Source organism: Carcharodon carcharias, chromosome 16 (genome assembly GCF_017639515.1).
Source record: "Carcharodon carcharias isolate sCarCar2 chromosome 16, sCarCar2.pri, whole genome shotgun sequence".
NCBI lineage: Eukaryota > Metazoa > Chordata > Chondrichthyes > Lamniformes > Lamnidae > Carcharodon > Carcharodon carcharias.
In genome coordinates, this window is record NC_054482.1 from 57,739,174 (window position 1) to 57,756,657 (window position 17,484).

The window sequence follows — 17,484 nt, forward strand, 5'->3', positions numbered from 1 at the left end:
CCTGACTTGGAAATATATCACCGTTCCTTTACTGTCCCTGAGTCAAAATCCTGGAACTCCCTCCCTAATAACATTGTGGGTGTACCTACACCACATAGACTTCAGCAGTTCAAGAAGGCAGCTCACAAGCACCTTCTCAAGGGCAATAAATGTTGGCCTAGCCAGAAACACCCACATTCAATGAACGAATAACAAAAATGTATTCCAGCAATCAGGAAGGTAATATGCCATGCTGACTTTTATTGCATGGGGTTTGGAGTACAAGAATAAGGAAGTCTTGTTACAATTGTATGGGGCTTTGTTAGACCACACCTGGAGAATTGTATGCAGTTTTATTCTCTGTATCTAAGGAAGGATATACTTGCATTGGAGGCAGTGCAAATGAATGGATTGTCCTATAATGAGAATTTGAGTAATTTGGAATTTAAATTAATGAGAGGTGATTTCATTGAACTGAAGGGGCTTAACAAGGTAGACACAGTGAGGTTGTTTTGCTTGGCTGAAGAATCTAGAACATGGGAGCACAGTCTCAGGATAAGGGGTTGATCATTCAGAACTTAAGATGAACGGAAATTTCTTCACTCAGAGGGTTGTAAATGTTTGGAATTGTCTCCTTTAGAGGGTTGCGGATGTTCCATCATTGAGTAAATTTTTGGACTTCTTTTATTCTTTAATGGGATGTGTGTGTCACTGGCAGGGCCAGCATTTGTTGTTCATTTCTGGTTGGTCTTGAGAAGGTGATATTGAGGTGCCATCTTGAACCGCTGCAGTCCATATCTCGGATGCTGTTAGAACGGGAGTTCCCCAGGATTTTGACCAAGCAATAGTGAAGGAATGGTGATATAGTTCCAAGTTAGGGTAACATGTGGCTTGGAGGGAAACTTGCAGATAGTGGTGTTCCCATTCATTTGCTAGCCTTGCCCTTCTGGTTGGTAGAGGTCATGGATTTGGAAGGTGCTGTCACAGAATCATACAGTGCAGAAGAGGGTCTTCGGCCCATTGAGTCTGCACCGACACATGAGAAACACCTGACCTACCTACCTAAACCCATTTACCAGCATTTGGCCCATAGCCTTGAATGTTATGACGTGCCAAGTGCTCATCCAGGTACTTTTTAAAGGATATGAGGCAACCTGCCTCCACCACCCTCCCAGGCAGTGCATTCCAGACTGTCACCACCCTCTGGGTAAAAAAGTTTTTCCTCACATCTCTCCTAAACCTTCTGCCTGTCACCTTGAACTTATGTCCCCTCAAGACTGACCCTTCAACTGAGGGGAACATCTGCTCCCTATCCACCCTGTCCATGCCCCTCATAATCTTGTACACCACGACCAGGTTCCCCCTCAGTCTTCTCTGCTCCAACGAAAACAACCCAAGTCTATCCAACCTCTCCTCATAACTTAAATGCTTCATCCCAGGCAACATCCTGGTGAATCTCCTCTGCACCCCATCCAGTGCAATCGAAGGAGCCTTGGTGAGTTATTAAAGTCCATCTTGTATACTGTACACACTCAGGGAATCAAGGAATATGGGGAGCAGGCAGGAAAGGGAATTGAGGCTGAAGATCAGCCGTGATTGTATTGAATGACAGAGCAGGCTCAAGGGGTCAGATGGTCCACTCCTGCTCCTATTTTTTATTGTCTTATGTCTAAACTGGAAGTCAGCAGATTCGAGACAGGTTGGGTTTGAGTTTGAAATTTTTTATACTTTAATTTCCCACCCACCCCACTCAAAAACATATATTTTGGTGGGGAGGAGGTGAAAATTGCCCTCAACATTTAAGGTCAATGCAACAGCTTTTAAGCAAGAAAAGAGCCTGGGACATGGGGGCTGGAAAGGAATAAAAAGATGTCTCTGATAGGATGGGTGGCAAGAATGATTACATGACAAAAGTGATGATGACACAAGAGTAGGAAGAAAAGATAGGTCCAGAGGAGGAGTGAATGATTGCAGCATTCAGTATTACTCAATATTCCAAGAGATTTGGCAGCTTTCTTGGCACAAACATTATCAGAATTAATTGGAAACAATGAATATAGAATTGTATTTTGCACTGATCAAACAGTGCTATATTGTATATTAAAAGATTTATTTTTATTTTGTTAGATAATGTCACAAATGCCACTGTGAGAACTTATTGGCTGACGCTTGAATTTGACACAGTTTACATGGTACATATGACTGCCACAACAGCTGCTGGAGAAGGGGCAAAGGGAGCAGAGACAGCCATCAAACTAGGTAAGTAACTCATTGCAGGAACATTTAACCCCTAAGAACTGATGGGTGAGGAGATAAGATTTTGGTTCTCAACCTGGCTCCAACGCGCTCACTTTTTTAACAGGCACCTTTGGATGGCTGCAAATAACCTCCTGACCAAAGTCAGGGTTTTAATTGGTGCAGGCAGTGGGTAGTTATTGCTGTAAACAGCATCCCTTGGTGACATTAATTATGTGTTTTAAACTGAATTTAACAGGCTTAAATTCCAGCATCTCCAGCCTTGATTCCCCAGGGGTCAGATTGAGCCACAGTTCAGGTGCATATTTAAATTTGTGGTTGCCCCATCTGCATTGCCTTACTTATTCCAGCTGGTGTCTCAGTTCCCTCAAGTAAACATTTGGCAGACATCTTGTGTAGATGCAGCTTCTTCTCAACTTTGGAGGTTTTCAAATTGTCAAGATCAGGATGAGAGGTGTGTTAGGTGTAAGGTGTTTGACAGTGCACTACAAGAGGAAGACCATTGCTATCCATGGCAGTGATGCTGTGCTGTGGTGGGATCAGTAATTGCACAAAAGGGGGCAAAGGTTGCAGGAGACACTATGCACATCACAGGGTTTACAGACAGAGGCTTCAGTTCCTTGACCTCTCAGAAGTGCACTGCTTCTGTAAGCTGAGGTTTTCACATCAGGTGGTGACAGACATCTGCAGCCTCAAGAAGGCCTGCCAGACCTGCCATACACATACTGCCAATGACTGTGAACATCACCACCACACTCAATTTGTTTGCTTCTGGTTCCTTCCAGGATGGTTCGGGGACATTCTGAGGGTCTCACAGCCAGCTGAACATAAATACATAAGGTAGCTAAAGGATAGATTGTTTGCCAGGTCTTGGTGTTATGTAAACTTCCCTTCTGATGGCAATAACCAGGATAGACCTCTCTGGTTAGATTCCCACATGTACAGGGTCAGGGGGGTTGGTTGGGAGTGGGCGCAGGCAGGCACGCTGCCATTTTACATGGGTGGGTCAATTAAGGCCTGCCCAGCGTGACGTGCACCCGGAAGCACTGTGTGCTTCCTGTGCGGGCGGGTGGAGTAGGCTGAGTCAGGGCCTGCGCTCTTTCGCCCATGCACAGAGCTGCCTCAGAGAGGTTAGTTTGATTCTTGAAAATTTTAATAAAAGAAAAAAAAAATTTTAAGACATGTCCCCTCATGTGATAGTGTCACATAAGCTGGGACATGTCAATGGATTTTATTAAAAATTTTTATTAAACTTTAAAACCTTTCATGAAACTCATCTCGCCCGTGGATGAGGTTTCATGATAAATGCCTGGGCTCTTCGCCTGCCCACCAACCTTAAGGTTGGATGGGCAGCTCAGTTAATTAGTTTAATTGTTGTTTAAGTGGCCTTAATAGGCCTTTGACAGTTTGGCGGGCACACAGCCGACTCCATTGCGCGCCTGCCAAGCTCAAGTTCTGAATGACGTGCGGTGATGTCGGGACTCACGCCCTACATGACCGTGCGTCATTTTATGTATCGACGAATAGGCCCCGCCCCCGCTCACCAGCCCGAAGATTCTGGCCTTGGTGCTTTTATAAACCACAAGGGATATTTGTTTGTCACAGCTGTAATGCAAACACAAGAAGAGGTTCATGCAAATTTGTAGCAGATTCCTTAGGAGCTGCCAAGATGCTTTCAAACTGCACCCAACCAAAATCCCAGACCTTTTTGTTCCAGGGAGCAGACTTCAGGGCCAGCTCATATTGTGGCCATGGCAACCACAGGAGAAACTTTGCACATGATATCTGTGAGGAATTCTGTCAATGAGACACAGGAGCACTTCAATAAGAACTATATGACACGAGGTTTGTCACCCATCAAATCATTCACGTGTTGAAGCTGTGCTTCAGGTACCTAGATTGGTCTGGAGGCGCCCCTCAATACTCAACCAGTAAGAGTCTCCAAAATAACAGTAGTGTGTTGCAACACAATTTTGACAATCCATGCTTACAGTTCAGCCATTGATGAAATGAAGTCATCACATGCATGTCAGAGATGTCTGTAATTCTTTTCTCCAGTAAACTGAATGTTCCTGTCCCTCCATCTGAGAATGAGAGCATGCAAGTGGACCACTTATTTCCAGGGCACCTTACTCTGCATCTGTAAACAGACTATTTCCGACAGTTCACTTTCAGTCTTCACTCACTGCCTTTTGTTTTGCACTCTCTTCTACAAGGGGTGAAAAAAACAGACTTGTAAATGAGTGAAGGTGAGGTATTCACCAAATGGATATAGTGCATTCAGTGAGGGTGACTATGAGACATGTGTTGGAAAAGATTTGGCAGAATGTAAAAGATGGATGGATAAATATGAAGGTAATGAAGTGCATAAAAAGTGAAGTCTGGGTGCTGCTGCAAGTTGACTGAGATTGATGTGATGAAAAACGCTTAGTAAGATAGAATGAAGTGGGGGGGCTTAAACCATACAATATACTTGAATCAGCAAATGTGCTGACTTTTCCTGACCTGGGTAAGCCATTAAACTGCTTCCAACATTGCATCTAATACCTGGGTACAACGTTCCTGTTACTCGTCTCCTCAGCCTCCAGCCACACTAGCTTGGCGAGAGCTGCAGGTTCTTCTTCTCATTGCTGGAGAAAAGAGTATCCCTCCTTCTCCTGACTGCATTCAGCACTAATTCCAGTGAGGCATCATTGAATCTGGGTGTTGACCTTGTTCCATGTTCACCACCCATTCTGCAATTTCCATTTGTGGGCTATGCCTTAACTAGAGCTGAGATCGCGTCATGTGGGTGTGCCCATAACACTGCTTGGAGATGCAAAACCCAGAAGTCAGCTTTAATTGGTATAACTGAGTTGTGATGGCAAAGTTCGACACACCAAGTTGGCCTCTGGGTTTTCCCCATGCAATTCCACTCTCACCACCCCATCCACCAATCAGCTCAAAACGCCTTCTGATCAATATCAGAGCTAGTAAGTGTACAATGTATAAATCAAATACAGTGAAGTGGTTATTTTGCTAGCTCCTCCAAAAGATAATTTGGTTAATACACTGCTTGGTGCAGAACTGAGCCATGTAAACTTGTAAGATGATCACAGTTCATGCACTTGACAACAACCCAGTGAACGTTGCAGTAATATGTGCATTGGATGAGGACAGAACTGCCTGTGCTGTGCTGGTCTGTGGTCAAAAGCAAATGTGTGCAGGGACCTCTGTTAATATCACAATTTGCATACTGAGGTTGTTTTAAAGTGCTTTCACATGAAAGAAAACCTTAGGGATCCATTTTTATCTACAGTCTTTTTCTAGTAACACCAAACTGCCTAATATCTTCATAATTAAAGAATGACAACTGATGTAATAATTCATTTAAAAAAATATAAGACACTGCTAACACAAATTGTTTTTTATCTCTGATGAGATAGATTCAGGAAAGTAATACACAAAATATCACAACATCGATCATGCAACCAAATAGAACAATAAAGTGCAACTCTTCACTTCCTCAAAATGTCTAAAAAGGTGAAGTACAAGAGAAAATTTTTAAAATCACTTTTCTTTATCATAGAGTAGAATAACAGAATGGATACAACACAAGAGGAGGCCATTCAGCCCCTTGTGTCCATGCCATTCTCAGCAAAAGCAAGTCATCTAGTCCCATTGTCCCAGCTTTTCCTTGTGGCCCTGGATTTTTTTTCTCTCTTGAGGTAATTATCTAATTCTGTATTGTTGGCCTTGATTGAATCTGCCTCTACCACATTTCCAGACAGTGTATTCCAAGTACACCCAAGTCTAGGCCATCAATATATATCAAGAAAAGCAGGGATCTTAATACTGACCCCGGCAAACTCCACTATGAACCACCCTCCAGTCCAAAAAACAACCATTCACTACTACTCTCTGTTTCCTGTCATTCAGTTTTATATCCATTACTGTTCCTTTTGTTCCATGAGCTTTAACTTTGCTGATAAGCCTGTTATGTGGCACTTTATGAAATGCCTCTTGGAACTTCATATATGCCACATGAATTGCATTACCTTCATCAACTCTTTGTTATCTTATCAAAAAACTTATTGAACATATTGTCTCTTGGACTCCCTGATCTGGAAATTAACCACCCCCTCCCTGACCCTCCATGATAGGCAGGAGAGGGCCTGTGGGCAGTTCAAAAATTAATAAACAGAGAACATATGTCCAACCCTCACAAACACACGTGACCCCATTTTTCCAGTCGGCATGTGCCCTGTCTTGGAAAAGTGGAACATTTCATTGTCATATTTAAATCAACAGTGTAATTGGGAGTGTAAATTAAATTTAACAGCTGTTTGGGTTTCCGAGTGCCTGGGAAACCCAGCAGTGAAATAAAGGCAAGAGCTCCAAAGGCAAATCGTTTTAAAGCTCTCTTTATGGGCCAGGAAGCCTTTGCTTTTGTTTCCACTGATCATAGTTCTCATGACTCCTGATCACGAAGTCCATTCACCAAGATTTGAGCTCAAGTCTCCTGCAGGGATTTATTTATTCACCCTTCTACTCTACCACACTACTCCAGCCCCTGTCCCCCGCTCCCACAACCACCCTCCAAATCCTGGCCCTGGGCCCTAATTCTCCCTCCTGATTGCTGGGCTGCCATTCCACAACACACCAGGCCACAATCTTTCCCAATTGCCAGCAAATGGTCTCAGTGGTCTACAGTTGCAGCTTCCTGCCATTGCCTCTCATGTCCAGCGGCTGGTGAATCTGTCAATCTGGCCAGCCGGCTTGTGGGATTTGGGATCCGTTATGGGACATCTGCATCCCTGGACTTTCCAAGCTCCCTCTCCATTGAAAGCTATCCCCGTTCCCACCCTGCCTCCCAATTAATATCAGGGCCCTATATTTCTGTAGTGATGCCTATGGATCAGTCACTAGTTGCAGCCTGATGATGCATTCCCAGAAAAGACAGTGAACTCCACCATCCAAGACCAAAGCCTCAACCAGGTCTGTCGTATTGCTACAAAAATAAAGTTGTTGGAAAATACTGTAGGCTTCTTTTTAAAGTTGAACAGAAGGAAGTTTTTAATATTTGATCTCTAGTTTTGATCTGCTGCCAGTAACAGACAAGGTGACCTGACAGCCAGATCTGGATTGCACCTGCCTTGGAACTCCATTGCTGACCTGCTGAAGTTCATAGGTTTCCTGAGGAAGTCTGCGCCAGCCCCAGCTAAAAACACTGGAAACACTGACAAAAGCTAGCTAGCCAATTGGAGATGCTGAAACCCCTTCCAGCAGAACAATATCAGCAAGGATTGGCATAAGACCGTAAGATGTAGGAGTAGAAGTAGGCCATTTGGCCCATCAAGTCTGCTCCACCATTCAGTGAGATAATTGCTGATCTGATAATCCTCAACTCCACTTTCCTGCCTTCCCTTCCTGTCTTTCTCAGCCTTGAATAAACTTAATAGCCCAGCCTCTACAGCCCTCTATGGTAAAGGATTCCAAAGATTCACTACCCTCTGAGAGAAGAAATTCCTCTTCATCTGTTTTAAATTGGCAACCCGTTACATTGAGATTATGTCCTCTGGTCCTAGACTCCCCCACAAGCGGAAACAAGCTTTCAGCATCTACCCTGTCAAGCCCCCTAAGAATCTTATAAGTTTCAATAAGGTTGTCTCTCATTCTTTTAAACTCCAATGAGTACAGGCCCAAACGACTCAACTTCTCCTCAGAAGAAAATCCCTCCATACCCAGGATCAAGCTAGTGAATTTTCTTTGGGCTGCCTCCAATGCCAGTATATCTTTCCTTAGATAAGGGAACCAAAACTGTTCACAGTAATCGAGGTATGGTCTAACTAGTGCCTTGTCTAATTTTAGCAAGACATCCCTATTTTTATACTCCATTCCCTTCGAAATAAAGGCCAACATTCCATTTTCCTCCTCTATTACCTGCTGAACTTGTACGCTAGTTTTTTGGGATTCATGCACAAGGACTCCCAAATCCCTCAGTGCTGCAGCTTTCTCCATTTAAATAATATTCAGCTCCTCTATTCTTGCTGCCAAAGTGCATAACCTCGCATTTTCCCACATTATATTCCATTAGTCAAGTTTTTGCCCACTCGCTTAGCCTGGTCCAAATCCCTCTGTAGAATCTTTGTGTCATCCTCACCATTTGCCTTCCTACCTATTTTTGTGTCATCTGCAAATTTGGCGATAGCACATTCACTGCCCTCATCTAAGTCATTAATATATTGTAAATAATTGTGGCCCCAGCACTGATCCCTGAGGCACTCCACTAGTTACAGGCTGCCATCCTAAAAATGCCCCCCTTATCCCAACTCTCTATCTCCTATTAGTTAGCCAGTCTTCTATCCAACACCATGGGCTCTTATATTATTAAGTAGCCTTATGGGCAGTACCTTATCAAACGCCTTTTGGAAATCCAAATATACTGCATCTACTGGTTCCCCTTTATCTATTCCGCTTGTTACTTCCTCAAAGAATTCTAATAAGTTTGTCAGGCATGATTTCCCCTTCATGAAGCCATGCTGACTCTGTTTGGTTATTTCATGCATTTCTCAATGCTCTGCCAATACACCCTTTATAGTAAACTGTAGCATTTACCAAATGATGGATGTTAAGCTAATTGGCCTATAGTTACCAGTTTTTTGTTTCCCTCCCTTTTTGAATAATGGCAGTTTTCCAATCTTCTGGGTCTTTTCCAAAATCTAAGGATTCTTGGAAGATTACTACCAGTGCATCCATTATCTGTGTAGCTATCTCCTTTAATATCCTAGGATGCAACCCATCAGGTCCAGGGGACTTATCGGCCTTTAGTCCCATTAGTTTCCTAGTACCTTTTCTTTAGTGATAGTTATTGTACTTACTTCCTTCCCCCCTTTTGTCCCTCATTTATTTAGTATTTTTGGAATGCTATTTGTGTCTTCTACCATGAAAACTGATGCAAAGTATTTATTCAACTCCTCTGGTTCCCCATTATTATTTCCTCAGCCTTGTTCTCTAAGGGGCCTATATTCACCTTGGCCTCTTTCTATCTTTTTATATATTTAAAGAAGCTCTTACTATCCGTTTTCATATTACCCTATTTCAGTTTACCCTCAAAGTTTATTTTCTCCCTCTTTATTATTTTTTTGGTCATCTTTTGGTGATTTTTAAAACTTTCCCAATCCTCTGGCTTACCACTAATCTTTGCCACATTGTATATTTTAGCTTTCAATTTGATACCATCCTTAACTTCCTTGGTTAACCAGGGTTGGTTTATCCCCTTCCTAGAATCCTTCTTCCTCACTGGGATGTATCTTTGTTGTGAGTCATGCACTATTTTCTTAAACGTCTGCCATTGTTCATCAACTGTCTTTTTTGCTAAACTCCTTTCCCAGTCCACTCCAGCCAACCCTTCCCTCATTCCTTTGTAATTAATCTTATTTAAGTTTAGCACAGTTGTTTCGGACCCAAGTTTCTCACTCTCAAACTGAATGCTAAATTCCACCATGTTTCCTAGGGGATTTTTTACTCTGAAACCATTTATTAAACCTGCCTCATTGCACTTTATCAGATCCAAAATAGCCTGATCCCTGGTTGGATCCACAACATATTGTTCTAGGAAACTGTCCCGAATACACCACATGAATTTTTGCTCATGGCTTCCTCTGCCAATTTGATTTTCCCAATCTACATGAAGATTAAAGTCACCCATGATTAATGTGCTGCCTTTTTTACATGCCCTCATTATCTCCTGATTTATTCTCTGTTCTACAATATAGCTACTGTTAGGTGGCCTATAGACTACTTCCACCAGTGTCTTCTTCCTCTTGTTATTTCTTAGCTCCATCCATATGGATTCTACATTTTCCAATCCATGGTAATTTGTTGCTATTGTACTTCCATCTCATACTAACAAAGATACCCAACAACCTTTCCTTCCTGCCTGTCCTTTCGTAAAGTCACATACCCCTGAATATTTAGTTCCCAGCTTTGATCTCCTTGTAACAATTCCTCTGTAATGGCTATAAGATCATACCCATTAACCTCTATTCGTACCGTTAATTCATTTATCTTGTTCCGAATGCTATGCACATTTAAGTAAAGGGTGATTAGTTTTGTCTTTTTACCATTTTTTCCCCCTTTGACCCTATTTGCTGTTGTATTTTTCATGTTTGTACACTCTGTCCCTTCCTGTCACGCCCTGGGTATCATTACCTAAATAGTTGCCCTGCAATGCTGCCACATCCTTTTGTTTTGTAAGCCTACATAACCTCTCTCCAGAACCATCCCCCTTCTATTTAGTTTAAAGCCCTCTCTACAGTCCTAGTTATTCAATTTGCCAGAACACTGGTCCCAGCAGTTCCTGGTTCAAGTGAAGCCCAACCCACTGGAACAGTTCCCTTCTACTCCAGTATTGGTGCCAGTGCCCCGTGAATTGAAGCCCATTCCTCCTGCACCAATCTTTTTGCTATGCATTTAACTCCTTGACTTTATTTACTTTATGCCAGCTTGCCCATGGCTCAGATAGTAATCCTGAGATTAATACCTTGAATGTTCTGCTTTTTAATTTAGCTCCTAACTGTTCAAATTCTTTCAGCAGAACCTCCTTTCTAAGCTTATCAATGTTGTTGGTTCCAACGTGGACGGCGACAACTGGATCCTCCCCTCCAATTCCAAGTTCCTCTCTATCACTGAGGAGATGTCCTTAACCCTGGCACTGGACAGGCAACACAGCCTTCGGGATTCATGCTCATCGTTGCAGAGAACAGTATCTATCCCCCTAATTATACTGTTCCCTACCACTACTACACTCCCATTTCCTCCCCTACTTGAACGGCTCCCTGTACCATGGTGCCGAGATCAGTTTGCTCATCCTCCATACAGTCCTCACTCTCATCCACACAACTTGCAGGGACCTTGTAACTGTTGGACAGTTACTTCTCGAACGCCACCCCCTGGATACCCATACCTGCTTCACCTGCAGTCATACCCTCCAAATTTGAATTACCTAATCTGAGGGGTGTGACCGTCTCCTGGAGCAAAGTGTCCAGGTAACTTTCCCCCTCCCTGATGTGGAGCAATGTCTGCAGCTCAGAATCCAGCTGCTCAACTCTGATCCAAAGTTCCTCGAGCTCCAAACACTTACTACTAATGTGTTTTGCTCTGGATCACCTTGGTGTCCAGTATGATGGTCAAGCAGGTCATAGTGTATGACAGCATGTGGGCAGTGAAATTTTGAATGGTTTGGAATGGAGTTTAGAAGGTCAGCAAGGAAGATGTTAGAGATGGCAAGGCTAGAGGTGACAGAGGTGTGAAAAGGGGTTTCAGTGGCAGTGGGGGTAATGTAGGGACACAGGCAAACAATGTTTTGCATTTGTTCTTGGATAAACTTTGCCAGGTCATATTTATTCCCAATTAGTTTCCCTAAAATGATGGGGGGGTGCAGGTGGTGGTGGTGGTGGTGTCCTCCTAGAATCATTACGGGCTTTGTGGTATGCACAAGTCAGGGTGGTGTGTGACTCGAAGAGGAACTTGGAGTAGGTGGTGTTCCATTAACATTACTGTTCTTGATCTTCTCGGTGGTGGGAATTGCAGGCCTGGGAGATGATATCAAAGCAGACATGGCAAGTTGCTGTTGTATCCCCTATTGCATAGTACACCATGCAGTCATATGCATCAGCATGAAGGGAATGTATATTTGGTCAAAGGCTGGGATACCAATCAGACAGACTGTTTATTCTTGAACGTGTCAATCTCTTTAATATTTTTGTGACTGCATCCATCTGAGCGAGTGTTGCTTTGTTGTTAAGAGCAGCAAATCTTACCTTTCTTCTGGCAGGTCTCTTGTTCCTGTCTGGATTAAGATTTTGACAAGATCAGGAACCAAATTGTTTTGGTAGAAACTGAACTGAGTATTGACAAGGAGGTTAATGGGCAATAGTTCTACTTGACAGCACTATTACTTTTTGCATCACCTTGCTGCTGATCCAGAAGAGAGCAAAATGATCAAGATTAGAATTTGTTTTGTAACTAGGACATAACTGGGTAATTTTCCATATTATTAGGTAAATGGCTCAGATGCTTTTTGCTCCCCTTGGGGCCTTTGTCCACCCACAGCATTTGACATACCAGTAACTGCTTTGTTTTGAAAGCAAATCTTATGGTCCTCTTGCAAGTGGAGGTAGGAGCTTTTGCTGATGTACCTGAGTTTGGGGTTATTGGTAACTGGGTGTCATGAGCCTGCACTATAACCTCACCAGTCTGGCCTGCATTTGTGGCCTCTACTCTTTACCAAGAATGGAAGATAGTAGGGAATTCCCAATGATACCTCCAATACGATCTGTCTAAAAAGTGTGTGTGTGGTGTTAGGAGGATGGAGGATGGTAACTGTCAATCCCTCAGAAGATGACAAAAAGACCATTGATATGGTAGGTTGCAACTGCAAATTAAAAAAATAGGAGCCAAGATGAGTTACCATCAGTTCACAGGATTGCAGTCCTCTCTCTTTAACCCAACATTTTGAAAGTGTAATACTACAGACAAAATCCAAGCTGGCAGACTGAAATTCTAAATTATGAGAGATTTTTTTTAAATGAAAATACTAGTAAATCAGAAATAAATGCAAACAGCGAAGGAAAGACACAATGAGTTGATAAACACCTGAAAGAGAAAAGAAATATGTTTTAGTTGTAGCTCTGAAGAAGACTCTCACTCAATATGTTAAGCTGTTTTCCTCTTTTAGAAATAAAAACAGAGAGTGCTGAAAATACTCAGCAGATGTGGCGGCATCTTTGGAGAGAGAAATGGAGTTCACGCTTTGAGTCGAACATGACTCTTCTTCAAAGACTTTGTTTTATTTCAGGTTTCCAGCATCAACAGTATTTTGCTTTTATTTCCTTTTTAGTTGCTGACTGACCCACTGTGTGTCTCCAACATATTCTGCTGTTGTCATTTAGTATCTTTAATCTCATTGAAATGAATCTTCTGATAGATGAGTTTTATTCTACCTAAATTTATTTTTTAAAAATGCAATAATGATACTTATGGAACATGAGAACTATTCTTTATTTTGAATTGCTTTCTTCATTGTTGGAACTTTTAGACTATTACAGCATTGCTCTTCCACTGCAGCTAAGCATGGGGATAACCATTCCGTCAGCCTTTCTTTTAACTCTGACGTTTGCAAAGTCGATCAGGAGAAGGTAAGTTACTTGCTTTGATCAGACAGAATCTTTAACTTGAACAAGGTATTAAAAGAAAAATTGTTCTGTTTAGAAAATATTTCCTTCTAGCTCAGTTGAAACTGAGCCATATAGACCAAGAAGTTTAAAGACGACATCCTCAATCAGTGCTAAGTTAGTTGATCTCAGCTGGGATGATGGTACCACTGCTTGGCTGAGCTAGAAACCAGCATCCTAACTGCAGTCTAGAAACCATAATTCTACTCTGCAACATTGACCTCCTCCATCCCTATCCCACACCTACTGCCACCGAAATTTGGGGAGGTGGAGGGAATGGGGAAGTGGGTGCAACGTTAACCTGACTCAGCAGGCAAGAAGCAAATGGGATTGGATGGAATACCTGTTTTACACCCAACTTGATTTTAATTTTCAATGATTTCAACCCAATCCCAAATGTTTCCCACAAGGTGGAAAAGTTTAAATTTCACCCCCCTCTCCCATTTCTCCCCTGGCCCAAGTCTTTGTCATTTCCAGAAACAAATGCTCTATACTTTCTTTGCAAATCTCTCAAGTTCCACCTTTATGGGACCAGGAGTAATGGGCTCAGCTGTGATTGTCCTCAGTAAAATTTATTACCCAGGCCTGCCATTAAAAATGGTGGCTCAGACAAGAAACCAGATTACACCCAGTATCTAGGGATCGTACTTCATCAAGGGCTTGCACATTAGACAGGGAAAGTATTAAATCAGTGGATGATTATTCCAAATACTTAACTCTGACTATCTATAACTGGTGTACTATATTTTCCAGAGCAACATTACAATTCATTAAAACCTAAAATAATGGAATGTGCTACCTTAAATGTTTGTCTGTTTATTGTGGGTTCTGTTATCAGTATCAAAGAGCACTGGGGACGGGAAGCGCAACAGGAAACAGGAAATTCAATAAGATACTTAGCAACAATGGAAGTTATTAGTTCTCAACTTTTTTTTTAAATCTTTTCTTCATGAAGGTGAGAAGTGTGAGCAGAAATGGAAATTTTCCCTATCTTAGCCATTCCAGGACTACAGCAAGCACTTACTGGTGCCTATATACAGAGTAAAGGTTATTTTACCCTGAACCTGAGAACATCTGTTCTGTATCTATGTGACAGTTCCATTGTCCACATCAATTCTTACATCATGGGCAGGATTTTCCCACAGGCTTCGAAACCCTGATGGTGGGACCAAATGGAAGTCGTGAGCCTGCACTTGAGAGGAGCCAGACTGGGAGAGCTATTTTCCTGGAAGCACCCTCTTAATAAGGACAATGGGTGGGCTCTTGATGCTGCAAGGCCCAATCACAGGGCCGACACTCTAGAACCTTGATAGCCCCAATGTGAGAGGTGGGTTCTACTGGAGCAGGTAGGAGAACAAAAAGGCACCTCAACGTCAAAATAAATAATTATTGAAGAGGAGAGAAAAAGGCAGAGCCCTACAATTGGAGGGGAAACCCCTCTACTTTGATCATCGGAGGTGCAAAGTTGTCCTTTGATGCCTGCAGCCCCTTTTTTGGGGTTGGAGGCAGTGGTACCAATGGCTCCCCAACCTGCTACAGGGAGGCAGCCTCCATTAAGCTTGTAGTCTCCACATGTGACTGGGGGATGGTCTGCAGCCAACAACTTGCTAGCAGGCCCTTTAAATCACCCCTAGCTGGGGCCTTAATTATTTAAATTAAATCCACATTCCTGCCCACCCCTGGGAAATTCCCCCAGCATTGGGAATGCATTGGGAAGCCATCTCCCTTTTTTTTCCCCAGCCTTCAAGTCTACCAGCCTGGGGCTGGGACAATTCTACCTCACATGCCCAAGTGGGATTGCCAGTTGGATTTAGGAACACTTCTGATGAAAGGCTTCTTTTGAATCACTAACCTTTTTTCTCTTTTGAACACTGACTGACCCACTGTTTTATTTCAGACTTCCAGTATTCTTGATTTTTTTTTCTTTTTATTTGGGCTATCACTCCATAGAAGACATAAGTTTACAGATAACAGACAAATAGGCCTTTCAACTCATCAGTGTGAGTTGATTTGAAGCCATTTCCACAGATAACAGGCCAGTGTCTAACCCCAGCACCATATCCCAACATGAGTTAATACTTTCAGGAAAGGAAGGGGACAAAATGGGGGAATAATAATAATATGTATTGAGAAAGAACCTCCTAACATTACACTTTACAGTGTGTTGCTGATTACATGGGCAATGCTTGTGTCTGCACAAAGGTTATATTAGGGCATGAATAGGCAAAGGAAGCCAAATCCATTCCCATTGAAGGAAAGAGAAAAAAAACTAGAGAGACAGATATAACTCAAGCTTTTACTATCAGTCTGGAAATACACTGGATGGAGGAAGAGATTTTATGCACAATTGGTGCATGGATAAGTAAGGACATGACTATCAGCTAAAGAAGCTACAAGTTTAAGTTCTTTATGATTTATGTTGGCTTAAGGAATTCACAATCACCTACAATACTTACAGGGGATTTTTGAGGTTTCAGGCGGAAAATTGGAAGCTGGAGTGAGTGGGATAAGATGAATAGCCTTTTCTCATTCTTATAGTATTACAATTTAGGTCACAACTTCCAGTTAATGAAACAAAACCAAAAATTGCTGGAAAATTGCTGTTTCAGATTTCCAGCATCCGCAGTATTTTGCTTTTATTCCAGTTAACGAATAATGAAACAAAGTGTAATTTAACTTTTTTCAGATTAATGCTTTCTGTATCCATGTGAATTATTTACTTTCCTTTTAGAATTAAAACAACGTGCAAGATGTTTTTACCTGGCTGGACTCATGAAGAATTTCCCAATGTGGAAAACAGCAATGTGGCTAAAGAACTGCAGGTAAAATATCAGGGGCTGAATTTCCTCTGTTCATCATTTTAACACAATGGTTATCCCATTCATTTTAAAGAAGTGCAGTAACCAGCGCATTCCCAGGGAAGTTAAACTTAGCAACAAAATTTATTTCAAGAGAAATAGGGCAGAATATTGCTGTTGGTATTCAGAAGCGTAAAATGACGCACGATGACATTGGGCATGCACCCCAATGTAATCGCGCGTCATTTCGACATTTCATCCAGTGGGCACGCGCCGGAGGCGGCTGTGTGCCCGCCAAACTGTCAACGGCCTATTAAGGCCAATAAAAAAATAATTAAACCTGTTTAGAATGCTTCCCATCCAACCTTAAGGTTGGTGGGCAGGCGAGGAGCCCAAGCAGTCTTCACGTTTTTCAGGAAACCTCATCCTGAAGCCTGTATAAAATAATTAAATAAATTTTCCAAACATCACAAACGTGTCCCAGCTCATGTGACACTGGCCAGAATTTTCCGGCTGACCTATGGATGACGTAGCCCACACGTCAGCACGTAAAATGACCCACACTGATGTTGTGCGAGCGTGCTGACATCAGCGCACGCCATCATGATCTTTCGGTGGGCAGCTGCGCTCAGTTCGCCCGCCATTAATTGAAGGACTCGTTAAGCCCCTTAACTTGCTAATTGTGTACAATTTTGAGGGGCCCGTGTGAATGTTGGGTCGGCGCACAGGCCCAATGGGAAGGTGGGTAGGAGATTATTTAAGAAAACTTCTGCAATTTCGGGATATGTAGACTCAGAGGGGTTGTTCATGTTTTTCACAAAGTTATAATTGATGAAAGTGTTTAAAACATACCTGTGTGATTGTTAGTAGTTCTCATCGAAGTCCAAGAGGTTTTTGTGTAAAGTGAAAGCATTCTGCAGACAGCATTCTTTGTTGGCCTCGCAGCTTTCCGGAGGCCTCCATTTAGCCTGGGGCCATGGATTCTGACCTCTCCAGTGGAGGCAGCTCCCCTGAGGAGGAAGGGAGGGATAGAATCAGGAGGAGGCCAGGACTAGACAATCAGCCTCCAAGAGAGGCATCTTTGGGAGGCCAGGCACAGGCACAGGCACAAGGGGCACAGGGCCAAGAAGTTATCCAAGGTGCAAGGGGCCGCAGATGACGCCACTATCCTGCTGCCAGAGTATACAGGCGGCGAAGCAGCTACCTCAATATGACTGAGGTGCAGTGCCGAAGGA

General features: G+C 42.7%; 1 protein-coding gene across 2 annotated transcripts in view; it reads left to right on the forward strand.

The window, feature by feature from the left end:
• The window catches only part of LOC121289239 (interleukin-23 receptor-like), a 113,672-nt gene that overhangs the window by 84,448 nt on the left and 11,740 nt on the right, over positions 1–17,484 (forward strand). For both annotated transcript variants that reach the window (XM_041208471.1, XM_041208472.1), the window contains 3 exons: positions 2,107–2,238; positions 13,316–13,415; positions 16,183–16,273. In XM_041208471.1, the coding sequence (XP_041064405.1) occupies positions 2,107–2,238; positions 13,316–13,415; positions 16,183–16,273 (323 nt within the window). The remainder of the gene's footprint in view (positions 1–2,106; positions 2,239–13,315; positions 13,416–16,182; positions 16,274–17,484) is intronic.